Source organism: Galeopterus variegatus, unplaced genomic scaffold, assembly GCF_000696425.1.
Source record: "Galeopterus variegatus unplaced genomic scaffold, G_variegatus-3.0.2 Scaffold695, whole genome shotgun sequence".
NCBI lineage: Eukaryota > Metazoa > Chordata > Mammalia > Dermoptera > Cynocephalidae > Galeopterus > Galeopterus variegatus.
Window position 1 is genome coordinate 95,404 of NW_007726806.1, and position 16,583 is coordinate 111,986.

The window sequence follows — 16,583 nt, forward strand, 5'->3', positions numbered from 1 at the left end:
TGCCCCCTCCCTCTCCCCTGCCCAGGTAAGTGGTCACTTTTCTGCTTCCTCGTGGACGCTCAAGGCAAGTCCGGACCCCGAGGCTCCGGCGTTGGCAAAGGTGGGACGTGCCTCAGTGGCACCACCGCCGTCCCCCCACCCTCGCCCCCCTTCCCCCCTCTTCCTCCGCCTTCTCTCTGCAGCCTGTGCAGCCTGCGCCGTCTCCCACAGCAGGGACTTGGGACAGGGCAGGCAGGGCCGGGCCAGGGCCAGGCAGGAAGGCCACGGGCACGGGCACAGCAGACACAGGGAGCGCCTGGGCCGCCCCACCCCACCCCGACCCTCCCCACGCCAGCCACTCACGGGGCCTCTCTTCTCTCTCCCCGCTCGGCCGCTGCCTGCACAGTCTCTCCCAAGAACTTCAAGGTGAAGATGATCATGAAGACGTCCGTTCTGCTCAGCTGGGAGTTCCCCGATAATTACAACTCACCCACGCCCTACAAGGTGTGACCACCTGGCCAGCAGGTGGATGCGGGCAGGGGCTCGGCTGGGGTTAGGGCTCAGTCTGGGGTTGGTGCTGAGTCTCTCAGATCAGGGTTCAGTGAGAACTGGGGCTCAGCTGAGATCGAGGATCTGGGGTTGAAGCCCAAGATTGGGAAAAAGAGTTGGTGGTGGGATTGGGAATCGGAGTTGGTGGTGGCTTATCCTTCGATTATAGCTTACCTGGGATTGAGGCTCAGTCTGGGATCAAGGCTCAGTCAGGATTAGGATTCAGAGTTGAGGCTCAGCCTGGGATCAGAACGCAGGGTTGGGGCTCAGGTGGAACTGAAGTTCACTCTGGGGTCAGGGGTCATTCTGGGGTTGGGATCAGCAGGAATTAAGGCTCAGTGGGCTCAAGGCCCAGTCTGGCATTAGGGCTTAGTGAAGATTGGCACTGAGTCAGAGTTGGGTTTCCACCTGGGGTCAGGCTCTGCTGTAGTTGATGCATAGTCTAGGGTCGGGGGCCCAGGTTGGGGCCGAGGCCTCAGCTAGAGTCAGGGTTCAGCAGGATCAGGGCCCAGTCAGAGTTGGGGGTTCAGCCTGAGCCCCATCGGGCCCCACTGAGCCAGCCTTGGCCTGCAGATCCAGTACAACGGGCTCACACTGGACGTGGATGGCCGCACCACGAAGAAACTCATCACACACCTCAAACCTCACACCTTCTACAACTTCGTGCTGACCAATCGCGGCAGCAGCTTGGGTGGCCTCCAGCAGACGGTCACCGCCTGGACCGCCTTCAACCTGCTCAGCAGCAAACCCAGCGTCGCTCCTAAGCCTGACGCCGATGGCTTCATCATGGTTTATCTGCCCGATGGCCAGAGCCCCGTGCCTGTCCAGTATGCTCTCCCACACCCCTAGATTCCCTTTCACCCCCATCAGCCAGCTGTGTGACTGGGGCAAGACACGTAACCTCTCTGTGCCTCGGTTTCTTTGCCTGTCTATAAAACAGAGATAACATCAGCCGTAGCTCGTGGGGTTGTCCTAAAGATTCAGTGCTTCCTGTGGGCTATTATCACTAAATGTGCCCTTATAATGGCTCCTGCCACATTCCCTGACACCCCCATATGCCTGACCCTCCACTGGACAATGCCAGGGCCCCTGAGATTTGGTTCTCAGCTTCCAGACTCCAGAGCTGGGAGTCCCCAGTGGTGAAGAGAGGACTGTTCCTGAGAGGCAGAGAAAAATTAAGGATTATAAGAATATGTGGGCATTGAAGCTGGGGCTTTGAAGGATGTATAGGAATATGACAGCTAGACCTGCATGCGGGAAGCCTTCTAGGCAGAAGGCACAGTGTGATCGGAGGCCTTGAGGCTTGAGTCACGACCTGCGGTCAGTTCTGGCTGGGGCATAGTGGAATGGGCCCATTGTATGAACAGAAAAGAAGACTCGTGAGACAGATTTCTGCTTACCCCCTTGTAGCATGCCTGTAGACAGCCCCCCTCTGACTCTTCCGTCTCCCGATAGGAGCTACTTCATTGTGATGGTGCCATTGCGCAAGTCTCGTGGAGGCCAGTTCCTGACCCCACTAGGTAGCCCAGAGGACATGGATCTGGAGGAGGTGAGGGCCTGGGGCCCAGCCTGCAGGGCCCAGACATGTCCCAGCTTCTGTGTGCTCAGTTACTCCGAGCTGAACTCTGAGCCACCCACACCTCTGTTCCCATAGCTCATCCAAGACATCTCCCGGCTGCAGAGGCGCAGCCTGCGGCACTCGCGCCAGCTGGAGGTGCCCCGGCCCTACATTGCAGCTCGCTTCTCCGTTCTGCCACCCACCTTCCATCCTGGTGACCAGAAGCAGTACGGTGGCTTTGACAACCGGGGTCTGGAGCCTGGCCACCGATATGTTCTCTTTGTGCTTGCTGTGCTACAGAAGAGCGAGCCTGTAAGTGCTGAGTGCTGTGTGCACATATCCAGAGACAGCCTGTGAGTGAGGCAGACCCCAAAGAGGCTTCAGCCCCTGGGGCCCCGACCTCAAAGCCAGACAAAGACCCTCTCACCTCTCTATGATTGAAGCTGGACAGAGGGGAGGACTGGGGTTGGGGAAATCCTGAGGAAGGCTTCTTAGAGAAAGGACATTGGAGCTGGGGCTTTGAAGGATGAGTAGGAGTTCAACAAAGAGAAGGCATCCCAGGATTTGCATGTACAAAGGTGTGGAGGTGCAAGAGAAACAAAGGATTTCAGGGTGGCTGGGGCAGAGGAGGGAATAGAGAGAGCAAAGATCGGCAGGGACCAGGCCATACAGATCACTAGGGTCAGGATTCTTGGGAGCCATAGGAAGATTTAGAACAGGGAGGGGGACAGGTTTCTGTTTGAGGAAGACCCATCCGGCCCCCACAAGGAGGATGGGCACTAACGGAGGCCCCCCCTGTTCCTGCAGACATTTGCAGCCAGTCCCTTCTCAGACCCCTTCCAGCTGGATAACCCAGACCCTCAGCCCATCGTGGACGGCGAGGAGGGGCTCATCTGGGTGATCGGGCCCGTGCTGGCTGTGGTCTTCATCATCTGCATTGTTATCGCCATTCTGCTCTACAAGAAGTGAGCCCCCTGCACCCTCCACTTGACAGCAGGGAGGGCTTCCTGGAAGAGGAGGAAGGGTCTGGAAAGGGTCATCTCAGAGGATCGTCCCTGAAGGCCTCTGTGGTACACCTGGAGAAACTGAGGCTCAGAGAGGTTAAGCCACTCGAGGTCACACAGCCTGGGGAATAGCAGGGCTGGGGTTCAATACAGGCCAGTGGTTTGGCTCCCCCTGTTCACCCCAACACCGAATTCAGCAAGGTTTGGGGTAGAGGTTACCTCTGTGCAGTTTGATGATAATAGTAATTATAGTGGCCCCGTGGGGTATGTGCCAGCTTAGGAAGGAAGGGCTCAGACATGCCTCCTTGTGGTGGGAGCCAAGGAGGCAGGATGAACCCCATATTCCAGAGGAGGAGACCAAAGCTCAGAGAGGTTAAGAAAGCCACTCTTATGGGCTCTTATGGCCAGCACGCCCTCACCTTTCTTTTTTTCCCCCCTTCTCGCCTGTGCTTTCGGGAGCAGCAAACCCGACAGGTAAGAACTGGCCCTGTGGAGGAGACCAAAGCTCAGAGAGGTTAAGAAAGCCACTCTTATGGGCTCTTATGGCCAGCACACCCTCACCTTTCTTTTTTTCCCCCCTTCTCGCCTGTGCTTTCGGGAGCAGCAAACCCGACAGGTAAGAACTGGCCCTGTCCCTGGAGGCTTAATGCAGGGGGACAAAGAGGGGGCAGGTGGGGGTGCTGCACCCACAGGGTAAGGGGTACCTGGCTGCTCCAGCAGGCTGCCTCTGTGGTCACGCATGGTCCTGGAAACCCGTTGTATGTGTACACGGTTCTCCTGCTGCACATGCATGGGGGCTAAACTGTGTTCACACATGTGTGCGTGCATCTTACACATGCGTGTACTCAGGGGACTCTCCTTTCTCTCCATGAAGTAAGCGCAAGGACTCAGAGCCCCGCACCAAATGCCTCCTGAACAATGCCGACCTCGCCCCCCACCACCCCAAGGACCCCGTGGAAATGCGACGTATTAACTTCCAGACTCCAGGTATGTGCTTATCCCTGATGCCGGGGACTTTAATGGGGGAGGTAGCGGAGGAAAAGAGAAAGCCGCCACCTTGGGGGACCCTCATCTGCCCCCTCTGAACTATGCTTGGTGCAGTTAAATTCCTTATTCCCAAAGACCTCCCACCCTTTGTGGATCTGGGCTTGCAAGACTCATGGGTTGGATCTGCTTACAACTGAGTGAGGCTTTTTAAAGTTACATTTAACTGATGATTGCTGTCCTTTCCGGGAGCCTAAAGAACATCCAGAAACAAAAACCAAGAAAACACACACCAAAAAAACCCTCATTTCTTTTGACAGAAAGAGCTATGCTACTGTTTACATCTTGTCTCAAGGCCTCTCAGTGGTGGGAGTTGAGGTTTATCCTTGGACATTTTCCACAGTACTCTCTTGGGATGTGTCCCTAGTGAGGCACAGAAATTAGGCCTTCCCCATGCCCTGCACCTCTCCCTCCATCGCTACAGGGTCTCATGGTCTCCCAGCCTCTCCATGGTTCCCTGTAGATAACAGGACTCAGCTAAAGTCACCTGCTATGCCTGGCAGGATAACTGAATCAGGATCTTACCCCTGATCATCTTTGTGTCCAATGATTCACAGACTCCCCCATCTTCTCTCTCGTAATGGGCTCATGCCAGCTGCTTCTAACCAAATAGGGAATTTTTAATTTAACTGACAGCTGCTGTTCTCCTTATAGGCTCACAGCATTCACAGCATGGTTGCATCTGTCCCTCTGCCTGCACCTGGTCTCTAGTTCCTATCTCTGAACTGGTTCACATCAACTCTGTTTCCAACCAAATGGAGATTTTAAACCTTTGTATTTAACTGATGGCTGCAGTCCTTCCTTAAGGGCTCATGCCTGGCATCACATGCCATTCCTAATATACTCTCTTCTCTTTTCTGTCTCTGGGCTGGCTCATGTCACTTCCAGTTCCATTAAAATGAGGATTTTGACTGCATATATTTAACTGATGGCTGCAGTCCTCCTGAAGGGCTCATCCAAGGTGTCATATATCACCCCTAGTATACTCTCTTCTCTTTCTTGTCTGTGGACTGGCTTATGTCACTTCAATTCTCATCCAAATAAGGACTTTAAATATGTATTTAACTGATGGCTGCATTCTCCTGAAGGGATTATGCAGAGTCTCATATGTCACCCCTAACATGCATTCGTCTCTTTTCTGTCTCTAGATTAGCTTATGTCAGTTCTGTTTCCATCCAAATGTGGATTTTAAACATGTATATTTAATCGATGGCTGCAGTCTCCTGAAGGGATCATGCAGTCTCATATGTCACCCTAATGTGCTCTCATCTATCTCTGGACTAGCTTATGTCAGTTCTGTTTCCATTCAAATGTGGATTTTTAAATGTGCATTTAACTGATGGCTGCTGCCCTCCTTAAAGCTTATGGCACAGGCCCATATGTCCCTCCCCTACTGTCCAGTTTCTCCCTCACCATCCTGCATCCTCTTTCCCCAAAAATCTCCTCCACTGACCTCAACAGGGGACCCAAGGCTAGGCTGGTCTGGGGGGCATGTGTACAAAAGAGCCTATAGTTTTGGGGTCTTCCTGGAGTCACAGTAAAGGCCAGAGCTGGCTGTCATCCAGCTGGAGGTATACCCAGTTAGCAACTCCCATTGGTTCTCAGATTGGGGTCCAGGCAGCTGTGTGTCCCTCGTTGTTGAACTTGCTCAGCACTTTGCATCTGCCGGCCAGCAAGGGGTGGGGGATTTGGGCCCCCCCTGCGTGTTTTCATTTATTTATTGTTTGCTGTTTCTGCAGATTCAGGCCTCAGCAGCCCCCTCAGGGAGCCGGGGTTTCGCTTTGAAAGTTAGTTCCTTTGTCTCTGTTCTCAGCTTCCTTTCGCTCCCTGTTTGTTTCCATCTTTGGTTTCTCCATTCTGCCTCCTGTCTCTGTCCGTGCAGCCTCCCCCCACTGGCCTCTGCCCACCTGTCCTGCCCTGGCCCCTCGAGGAGGGCGGGGGTCTGGTCCATTGGGCCCTTAGGTGGCTGGTTGCATCTGCGTGTATGTATGTTGCAGGGGCGTGGGGGAGACATGTATATACATGGGAGATGCCTGCATGACAGGCAGGCCCTGAAGACCCCTTAGATGTGAGCTCTTGGGGACACCGGGCAGGGTAGGGGGCACATGGTAGGCTCAGAACAGCAGCTGTCTACCAGCCTGCCTGGAAATCTCTTGAAGGTTTAACACCTGATACACAGAGCCCCAGGAGAGGACAGGGGTCTGTAGACTGGAAGGGAGAGCCAAGCCCACCCCCCTCCCTCTGGCAACTACCCTGGAGGCCCCAAAGGACAAGGAGCTCTTAGAGGTCAAGGGCTTTTTGCACCTGCTCCTGCCCCACAAGAGTGCAGGGACAGAGGTGGACCCCCCCCCACACACACACACGTACTGCACCCCTGCTCTCCAATCCCTCAACTCTACCCAGCTGAAGGTTTTTTGGTCCCTCTGATTCCAGAGGTGTGAAGCCCCCCCTGGGCCCCAGACTCCCTGGCCAGCCCCGGCCCACGCTCACTCCCATTCTCTTGCCTGGTGCAGATTAAGTGTGATCAGTACTGGCCCAATAGAGGCACAGAGACCTACGGCTTCATTCAGGTCACATTGCTGGACACCATCGAGCTGGCCACATTCTGCGTGAGGACATTCTCCCTGCACAAGGTAGGGCCCCGGCAGGAGCTGCAGGGGTCAGGGGAAGACAGAGGTACCCAGGCTTCTGGCCAGGGAGCTCCCCACAGGAGAGAGAAGGCCCAGCATGTCCTCCCAGGCTGACCACATTCTATGGAGCTCACTTCATGGATGGAGAAACTGGACATCACTTGTCTCCAGCCATGGCAGGAATCCAACTTAACAATGAACCTGTTGCCCCCTTTCCTTCAGTCACGTCCCAGGTCTTCCTCATCTACTTGCCCTCTGGCATCACTGAGCTTAGGCATATGATGGGGCCCCCGCAGTGTCCCAGAGATGCCCTCAAGAAGACAGAGCTAGACAGACACCAGCAGCTCCGTGCAGTCATGGCTGGGATGGAGAGAATCTTTTGATATGCATTTAACTGATGGCTGCTGTCCGTTATGTGGTTCCATCTGTTTTTCTACATCAGTGATTCTGAATTGGGGCAATTCTGCCATCCAGGGGACATTTGGCAATGTCTGGGACACACATTATTGTCATGATGGAGAGGGGAGGGGCTGCTGGCACCACAGTATGCCCCTGATACCCAGCCAGGGCCACTGTCAACACCAAGAATGTGCTTGGTCCAAGTGCCAAAAAACTGAGTAGGTGAACAGGAGAGAGGAACATTTCTCAGTTCATTCACACATAATAAGCATGTACTGTGTCATGCCCCAACCTGGGCACTAGGATATAGCAGGGTCCAAGACAGGCAGGATGTTCTGCCCCTGTGGTGCTTACAGTCCAGTGGACAAGATACAGATGACAAACAGGTGAAATGACAAGAAATCTTACAGGTAGAAGGGGAAAAATAAAACGGAAGAGAGTATGTGTCAGGGACCTGGAGGAGTCTAGGGAGGGAGCCATGGGGAGATCTTAGGGAACAGACTCAGGTGGAGGGAACAGCCTGTGCAAAGGCCCTGGGGCAGGACTGAGCCCGGCGTGTTGGAGGAACAGCGAGGAGGCCCGTGTGGCTGCAGCACAGTGAGGGGGGGCAGGGAGGGGACAGGGCAGATTGTGCAGGGTCTTGTGAGCTGCGGGTTGGGCTTTTCCCCAGATGGATGTGGGAACCATGGAAGGCTGTGGGTAGAGGAGGATGGGATCTGACTCAGGTGCTCACAGGCACCCTCTGGTTACCATGGGGACAGACTCGGGGGGGCGAGGGCAGTAGCTGGGGGACCAGGGTGGAGGTGACTGTGCTGGTCCAGGGGAGTGACGATGGAGCTGGACCCTACATGGAGGGGTGAGAAGTGGGTGGATTTAGGATAGACTTTGAAGACAGAGCCGACAGTAGTGGCTGATGTGGGAGAGGAAGGGACTCAACAGTGATTCATTCATGATAGAGCTGCCATCAGCTGAGATGGGGAAGCAGGTTTGGGGAGAAGGTTGGGCACAGTGTTGGCCATGTTGAGTACGAGGCCCCTGCAAGACTCACGTGGAAACATCCAGGGGGTGGGCAGACACTGAGTTGGGTACTCAGGGACGTGCTAGTCTGGAAGTATGAATTTGGGCATCCTCAGCATGTGAGTGGCCAGCTTCAGTGACAGGCGATGTCCCCGTGGTTCTCAGAATGGCTCCAGTGAGAAACGTGAGGTCCGCCAGTTCCAGTTCACAGCGTGGCCAGACCATGGAGTGCCTGAGTACCCAACGCCCTTCCTGGCTTTCCTGCGGAGAGTGAAGACCTGCAACCCACCCGACGCCGGCCCCATCGTGGTCCACTGCAGGTACGTCCACCCTAGCCACCCTGCCCACCTGCTCCTGTCTCCCGCTCCCTGTGGCCCCTGAATGCCACATGGCTTTCCCTGCAGCGCTGGTGTGGGCCGCACAGGCTGCTTCATTGTCATCGACGCCATGCTGGAGCGGATCAAGCCAGAGAAGACAGTGGATGTGTATGGCCACGTGACGCTCATGCGGTCGCAGCGCAACTACATGGTACAGACTGAGGACCAGTACAGCTTCATCCACGAGGCACTGCTGGAGGCCGTGGGCTGTGGCAACACAGAGGTGCCCGCCCGCAGCCTCTACGCCTACATCCAGAAGCTGGCCCAGGTGGAGCCTGGCGAGCACGTCACGGGCATGGAGCTCGAGTTCAAGGTGCCAGTGGGATGGAGGCTGTCATGGGCGGAGCAGGGGCCCAAGGATATGGAGACCAGGGTTGCCTCGAGCCACAGGGACTAGAAAGTGGGGGTGGTGTCCCCCTGCCTGTTTTTCCACCATTAGCACTCTGTCCAAAATCACAGCCCTCCCCATGCCTGGAGAAAGCAGGCCCCGGGCCAGAGGCTGTCCTGAAGGTGGTCTCTGAGTCTCCTTGTCCCCACAGCGTCTGGCCAACTCCAAGGCCCACACATCCCGCTTCATTAGTGCCAATCTGCCTTGTAACAAGTTCAAGAACCGGCTGGTGAACATCATGCCCTACGAGAGCACACGGGTCTGTTTGCAGCCCATCCGGGGCGTGGAGGGCTCTGACTACATCAATGCCAGCTTCATTGACGGCTACAGGTACCATGCCTTGGTCACTGTAGGGCCCCAAAGGGATCCCATCTCTGTCCTCAAGAGGCCTCCAGTCTTGTGGGAAACAGCTGGGGAGAGACTGCCAGCCCTGGGCAGCCAGGGCTGGGTAGAGGGAATCTTTAGATATGTATGTAACTGATGGCTGCTGTCCATAACGTGGTCCCATCTGTTCTCCCTCATCAGTGGTTCTCAGTTGGTGAAATTCTGCCACCCAGAGGACTTTGGCAATGTCTGGGGACAATTTTGGTTGTCACAATGGCAGTTGGATAGGGGTACTACACTGAGTGAGTGGAGGCCAGGTGTGCTGCTCAAATTCTGCAGTGCACAGGACAGCTCCCGCCGTGGAGTGATCCAGCCGCCAATGTCAATAGCACTGAGAGTGAGAAACCCTCCTAGGGGAGGGTGTTCCAGACAGAGGATACCACATGTGCACGGTCCTGTCCTAGGGGAGGGTGTTCCAGACAGAGGATACCACATGTGCACGGTCCTGGAAGTGAGAGAGAGGTTGGCCAGGGCAAATAACTGAAAGTAGTTTAATGGCACTTGAGGGAGGAGGAAGGCAGGAGATGTCAGTAGACAGTTCTGCAGCTTCATCAGGGAGTTTGAATTCGTCCTGAGGCTGATGGTTTCCCTGTGTGTAGAATGAGATTGTTGGATGGTGCACTGGCCAGACATTCCTGAGTAGGCAGAGGCGTGGCAGGTGTGGCTTGGCCCTGCTGTGCCAGGCATCATCTGGTGAGTTCCAGGCCTGGGTCTCCCCGATGGCCCTGGGTTCACCCACACCACTCTGCAGGCAGCAGAAGGCCTACATCGCCACGCAGGGGCCTCTGGCAGAGACCACGGAAGACTTCTGGCGCATGCTCTGGGAAAACAACTCAACCATCGTGGTGATGCTGACCAAGCTGCGGGAGATGGGCCGGGTGAGCCAGGGGCCACAGCGGGCAGGGCGGGGTCTGGGCCAGAACTCAGGCAAGGCTGACCACAGCCACCGTCTCCTTGACAGGAGAAGTGTCATCAGTACTGGCCAGCAGAGCGCTCTGCCCGTTACCAGTACTTCGTGGTGGATCCAATGGCAGAATACAACATGCCTCAGTATATCCTGCGGGAGTTCAAGGTCACAGATGCCCGGGTGAGTGTAGGGACAGATTTCCAGGAGGGGCCAGAACCTGGACTGAGCTGGACAGGCTGCTCAGTGTTCCCTTAGTGATCTGGGGAGGGCTCCCTTGGTTGGTGGTAGAAGTAAAGGCCTGGGATAGGAGTAGGCACTGGGCATTGGAGAGAAGAGTGGGTTGACCAGTTATCCACTCCTACTACCAAGTAGGTGAAAGAGAAGGTCCTGTCCCTGTGCAGATCCCATAATGTTCCCACTGGAACATGTGTGACCATGACTCTGCTGACTAAGGTACATAGCCCCAGGGGGTTCAGGTAAAAGGGAATGAATAGAACTTTCCTCTGGGGCAACATCCTATAGAGGATGGTGTTGGAGGACTGAAAGGGCGAGGGAAATTCAAGGGATATAGGGTGAGGGATGGTGGACACAGGAGCTGTGGAATGAAAAAAGGGTGGTGGACAAAGAGTTGGGTGTTGGGAATTGGCACCACTGGGTGGGGAGGGATGAGGATGGAGAATGGATTGTGTTTGGTGGTGGGTGAAGAGCAGGCATTAGATGGCAACCTTTGAAGACTAACCATGGAAGGTGGTCTTGTGGGGTGGCAAAGGATTGAAATTCATGGTGGAAGATCAAAGTTAGTGAAGAATGCAGGGGTGAGACGATAGAGGATGTGGAATATTGGACACGATGACACCAGCACATGGTGAAGTCTGATTCATGAATAGCAGTCATTGGTAATGGTGCTGTGGGTGGTGCAAGATGGCACCATTGGGTTGGTGGAATGTGGGACTGGAGAATCGGTGGGAGATGGTATTGCTGGACGGTAGTGAACAAGGATGGTAGTGGATGGGAGGAGGAAAGGATTGAAGGATGGGCCATATATGTAAGAGAATGGAGAATGCCAATCGAGCATGGTACTATGGATCAGTGAAGGTGATGCTTTGTCAACGGTAGGTGGAAGAAGATGGGATTGGAGAATGTTTGGCCAGTAGGGAATGAAGAAAATCAATGGGAAGTACCTTCAAAAAATAAAGGATGAAGAACAATCAGTAGTCAGTGGTACAAGATAGAGGAAGATGGTGTTAGAGGAAGAGGATGTTGAATGGTGGAGGATGGAGACCATCTGGGGAAGATGGCATCACTGGATGGCAAATGGTAGCAAAGGATAACAATCTTGGATGGCACCATTTTGATGGTGGATGATGTCACTGGAAAATGGTGCCCTCAGATAGTGAACAGTAATGAATTATCAGTGATGGATGGAGGAAATGGTGCCATTGGGTTGTGAAGGATGGAAGATGGCAGAGTGATGGTGTTGGATGGCACTGTTGGGTGGTAGGTGGTAACTGGTGTTGCAGGAGGGAAGATGCTGGTGTTGGGTGGTGGTGCGATGCTCCACGATGCTAGAGGATCGTGGTGATGGAGAATGAGACTGGGAAGGGTAAGGGCTGGGTACACTGTTGGGTGGCAAAGGGTGGAGGATGGTAGAGAAGGGTAGTGTTGGATGTCACCTTGGCTGCAGTGGATGGTATTGGAGATGTAGAGAATGGGATGGTTGGGTGGTAGGGGGTGGACAATGTCTGGGTAAGATGGTGTCATTATTTGGTGACGACAGAGGATAGTAGAGAAGGATAGTGTTGGCATCCCTGGTGAAGATAAGGTTGTAGCATCTCAAAGGAAAATGGTGCCATTAGATTGTGAAGGACGTTGAGTTATCAGAGTGGGTGGAGGAAAAGGGGCAAAATGGGTCTGAGGATGGGGAAGGATGCAGGGTGGTGTTGGCTGGAGATGGAGAATGGGATTGAAGGTGGCAGGCAGAACACCCACGGCCACCGCTGAGGTCGATAGCAAGACGGGCTTCTCTCTATTGCAGGACGGCCAGTCCCGGACTGTCCGACAGTTTCAGTTCACAGTGGTGTTGGCTGGAGATGGAGAATGGGATTGAAGGTGGCAGGCAGAACACCCACGGCCACCACTGAGGTCGATAGCAAGACGGGCTTCTCTCTATTGCAGGACGGCCAGTCCCGGACTGTCCGACAGTTTCAGTTCACGATGGTAGCAAAGGATAACAATCTTGGATGGCACCATTTTGATGGTGGATGATGTCACTGGAAAATGGTGCCCTCAGATAGTGAACAGTAATGAATTATCAGTGATGGATGGAGGAAATGGTGCCATTGGGTTGTGAAGGATGGAAGATGGCAGAGTGATGGTGTTGGATGGCACTGTTGGGTGGTAGGTGGTAACTGGTGTTGCAGGAGGGAAGATGCTGGTGTTGGGTGGTGGTGCGATGCTCCACGATGCTAGAGGATCGTGGTGATGGAGAATGAGACTGGGAAGGGTAAGGGCTGGGTACACTGTTGGGTGGCAAAGGGTGGAGGATGGTAGAGAAGGGTAGTGTTGGATGTCACCTTGGCTGCAGTGGATGGTATTGGAGATGTAGAGAATGGGATGGTTGGGTGGTAGGGGGTGGACAATGTCTGGGTAAGATGGTGTCATTATTTGGTGACGACAGAGGATAGTAGAGAAGGATAGTGTTGGCATCCCTGGTGAAGATAAGGTTGTAGCATCTCAAAGGAAAATGGTGCCATTAGATTGTGAAGGACGTTGAGTTATCAGAGTGGGTGGAGGAAAAGGGGCAAAATGGGTCTGAGGATGGGGAAGGATGCAGGGTGGTGTTGGCTGGAGATGGAGAATGGGATTGAAGGTGGCAGGCAGAACACCCACGGCCACCGCTGAGGTCGATAGCAAGACGGGCTTCTCTCTATTGCAGGACGGCCAGTCCCGGACTGTCCGACAGTTTCAGTTCACAGACTGGCCGGAACAGGGTGTGCCAAAGTCGGGGGAGGGCTTCATTGACTTCATCGGCCAAGTGCATAAGACCAAGGAGCAGTTTGGCCAGGATGGTCCCATCTCTGTCCACTGCAGGTGAGATTCGTCAAGTCCATTGCCCAGCTGGGGAAACTGAGGCCTAGGAGGGCAGCCCCAGGCTTTTAGCAGTCCAGTTAAGGCTATTTGAGTCCTCGGGGAGTCAGGCAGTCACATCCCACCCCTGAACTGCTGTGCTCACCCCAACAGTGCCGGCGTGGGCAGGACAGGGGTCTTCATCACTCTCAGCATCGTGCTGGAACGGATGCGGTATGAAGGCGTGGTGGACATCTTTCAGACAGTGAAGATGCTGCGGACCCAGCGGCCAGCCATGGTGCAGACAGAGGTAAAGACAGGACAGGGAGGGGAGGCAGCCTGGCCTCAGTTTCCTCCTCTGTGAGATGGGCACAGCCACCCTGGAGTCTGTTTGTTGTTGTAGGTGGACAGTCCACAAACACCTTCTGTTTGGGGCTGGGAGGTGTCAAGTCAACCCTTTTGAAACAAGAGTTGACTGAAGGCCAAAGCCCAGTAGTGTCCCTTGGAGTGGACAGAGATGGGTCCATTCGCAGTCCTAGAGTCACAGCAAGTTCATAGCTCAGCCAGGACCCTGCCCTGGACCACACAACTTAAAAGTCCAACCACTCAGTTTCCCGATGGGGAAACTGAGGCCCAGAGCTTGAGTCACAGACTCCTAGCCCTGAAGGGAATGTTCCTGATGGGGCACACTGCTGAGCCACCAGGCGGACAGGGGAGAGGGCATTCCAGGTGGAGGGCTCAGCCCGTGCAAAAGCTAGGAAGTGTGACATGGCTCCCTGCATTTGGGGACCCCTCCCTCTGGAGAGGACTGTGGGGCTGAAGGGGTCTTCAAGAGAGAGACACACACCATCTGAGGAGGTTGGCTTGCTCCTGAGGGCAGTAGAGAGCCCTGGGAGGCGTCAGAGAAGGGAGGTGCTGACACGGTCCCTGTTCCCCTCTGCTCCCGCAGGACGAGTACCAGTTCTGTTACCAGGCGGCACTGGAGTACCTCGGAAGCTTTGACCACTATGCAACCTAAAGCCATGGTCCCCCCTGGCCCGACACCACCGGCCCCAGATGCCTCTGCCCACACTGGGTGGACCCTCGGAGGCCTGACCCGCAGCGGGCAGGGCAGGAGGCAGCGGCGGCAGCTGCATTTCTGCGCAGTCTCTGAGGATGACGCAGCCCCTCAAGCCCCCGCACGGCACCAGCCGACCCTGCGACCTCCCTGGCCCCGGCCGCTGCCTTCAAATACTTGGCACATTCCTCATTTCCTTTTGATTCCAAAACAAGAGGTTCCGGAGTGGGGGTGGGGGGGTGGTTAGCAAACAGGGGTGCTCCCAGGACCAGAGGGTGGGGCACAGACCGTGGACTGAGCCCTTGTCCTCCCTGGGGACCCTGCCCTACAGCCTGGGGGCGCTGGGCTTGGGGGCAGAATCCAGCTTTCTTTTAAAACTCAGTGTAACTGTATCCTGTGACACTTCCTTTTTTTTTTTTTTTAAATAGTGTATTTTTTTTTCCCATTTTTTTTAAAAGAAGAAACAAACAAAAAAGACTTGTCAGTCAATGAATTTAAAGAGAACAACTTTGCTTATTCATATTCTGTTCAAAGACAGTCTATTTTTTCACTGTAGAAAACGTCCTTGTGTGATAGTTATGTTTGCAGACGCGTGTGCTGGGCCCACGGCTGTCCCTTTGGCTTTTTTTTTTCTTATTGTCATCAGACAGTGTGCCTCGCTTATGGACGAATGGGACATCCTTTTTGCGCCTGGCTTTTCTTCCCTTTTTGCTTTTTTATTTCCCCTACTTTGTTTCATTTTTTTTTTAATTACATTTTTAGACATATCAAGTACGGTTCTGAGGGTGGGGTAATGGGGGGGACTCAGGCCCACCAGCGTCAGATTTGAACCCACCAGGGGAGGGGGTGACACGCTACTGAGGAGATGGCAGTCCCCAGCCCACCCCACCCCCATGGCAGCCTGAGCTCCTTATCTCAGAAGGGTCCTGCTTCTTTGGTGAGAGTGGCCGTGTGCTGCCCCGCATCAGGGACCCATTCCCCCTGGGACTGTGGGGTAGTTTGGGGGCAGAAGTAGAAGGATGGGATTCCCCCACCCCAAGCAAGTGAGTTTTTCTCTTTGTACAAGAGCAGATCTGACGTTGCTTTCAACACTGTTTATTCCAACGGAAGCAGCTGGGTGGTTTTCCCACCTCTGTGTATGTAGATATATCAACTTTGTATAAAGGAAGATCATCCGACCCTGGCCTGTGGTGGAGTGTTTGCTGTGCCTTCACCCTTCCTGCCTCATCCCTGGGGCCAGTGGGGGGAGCTGGAGAGTCAGTGTTTTCTCATTTCAATGTACAAATAGTCTGACGAGGAGTTGGACCAGAGAGGTGGTGTTACTTGTCTAAGATCACACAGCAACAAAGTGACCAGGCTAAGATTTGAACCCAGAACCCAAGCCCTGGCCCTGTAGAGGCTAGCTCATGTTTGCATTATAACAGCGACCTTCATTAAGAATCTACTGTGGGCCAGCCACTTGAGTTAGGATTCACCAGCCCCATTCACAGATCAGATCACTATTTCTTCCCCATGCACTAGGTCACCCAATGAGTGGGCTCTGAGCTAGAGTCATACCCCGGTTGATGGAGGGTAAGACATTTATTTTGTGTCTACACCTTTGCCTGAGTCACTTCCACTTCTGGCATCAAAGCCACCCACAGCAGCCAGATATGGAACAAAGGATCCCCCCACACACACACCCTATGGCCTCAGAGAAGCTCTAGGGATGAGAAAGGGTGATCTTGGTGAGGGAAGGGGCCCGGCCTAGGAAAGAGTGGGGTTACCTTTTTTAGAAACCAACAGGTCAGGTAGTCAAAAAATAAACAGATGAGATTAACACCATTAATAAACTTAGTCAAATAAATTTATCAAACCCTATATGCCCTCTACACCCAAATTCTCAAACAGCATGGAACATTTATAAAAGTCAACATTTATAAAAAGCAGTGGAAATCTTCACAATTTCCAGGAAATAAATAAGATAGCCTCATCTTGGCTCTGAGGAGTAGATTCTGCAATAAAGTTAGACTTCCCTGAAAAGACATACTACGGGAAATTTTAAAACTTATGTAAGGGATGGGTTAAAGAAGGAATCAGCATAAAAGTTACAAAGTTATAAAAACTGAACAATTCAGGGGCCGGCCCGGTGGCGCACTGCTACAGTGCGCCGCTTGGGAAGCGCGGTGGCGCTCCCGCCGAGGGTTCGGATCCCACGTACAGACCGGTTCCCGCTCACTGGCTG

General features: G+C 54.0%; 1 protein-coding gene across 1 annotated transcript in view; it reads left to right on the top strand.

Moving 5' to 3' along the window:
- Positions 1–15,542, top strand: part of PTPRS (protein tyrosine phosphatase, receptor type, S) — a 69,453-nt gene extending 53,911 nt beyond the window's left edge. The window contains exons 16-32 of the mRNA XM_008571519.1: positions 380–483; positions 1,102–1,355; positions 1,984–2,077; positions 2,183–2,398; positions 2,894–3,051; positions 3,553–3,564; positions 3,965–4,077; positions 5,874–5,921; positions 6,595–6,767; positions 8,346–8,500; positions 8,585–8,870; positions 9,097–9,275; positions 10,081–10,207; positions 10,291–10,416; positions 13,172–13,326; positions 13,477–13,612; positions 14,252–15,542. Coding sequence (XP_008569741.1) covers positions 380–483; positions 1,102–1,355; positions 1,984–2,077; positions 2,183–2,398; positions 2,894–3,051; positions 3,553–3,564; positions 3,965–4,077; positions 5,874–5,921; positions 6,595–6,767; positions 8,346–8,500; positions 8,585–8,870; positions 9,097–9,275; positions 10,081–10,207; positions 10,291–10,416; positions 13,172–13,326; positions 13,477–13,612; positions 14,252–14,320 — 2,405 coding nt within the window. The 3' untranslated portion in view covers positions 14,321–15,542. The remainder of the gene's footprint in view (positions 1–379; positions 484–1,101; positions 1,356–1,983; positions 2,078–2,182; positions 2,399–2,893; positions 3,052–3,552; positions 3,565–3,964; positions 4,078–5,873; positions 5,922–6,594; positions 6,768–8,345; positions 8,501–8,584; positions 8,871–9,096; positions 9,276–10,080; positions 10,208–10,290; positions 10,417–13,171; positions 13,327–13,476; positions 13,613–14,251) is intronic.
- Positions 15,543–16,583: the final 1,041 nt, after the last annotated feature.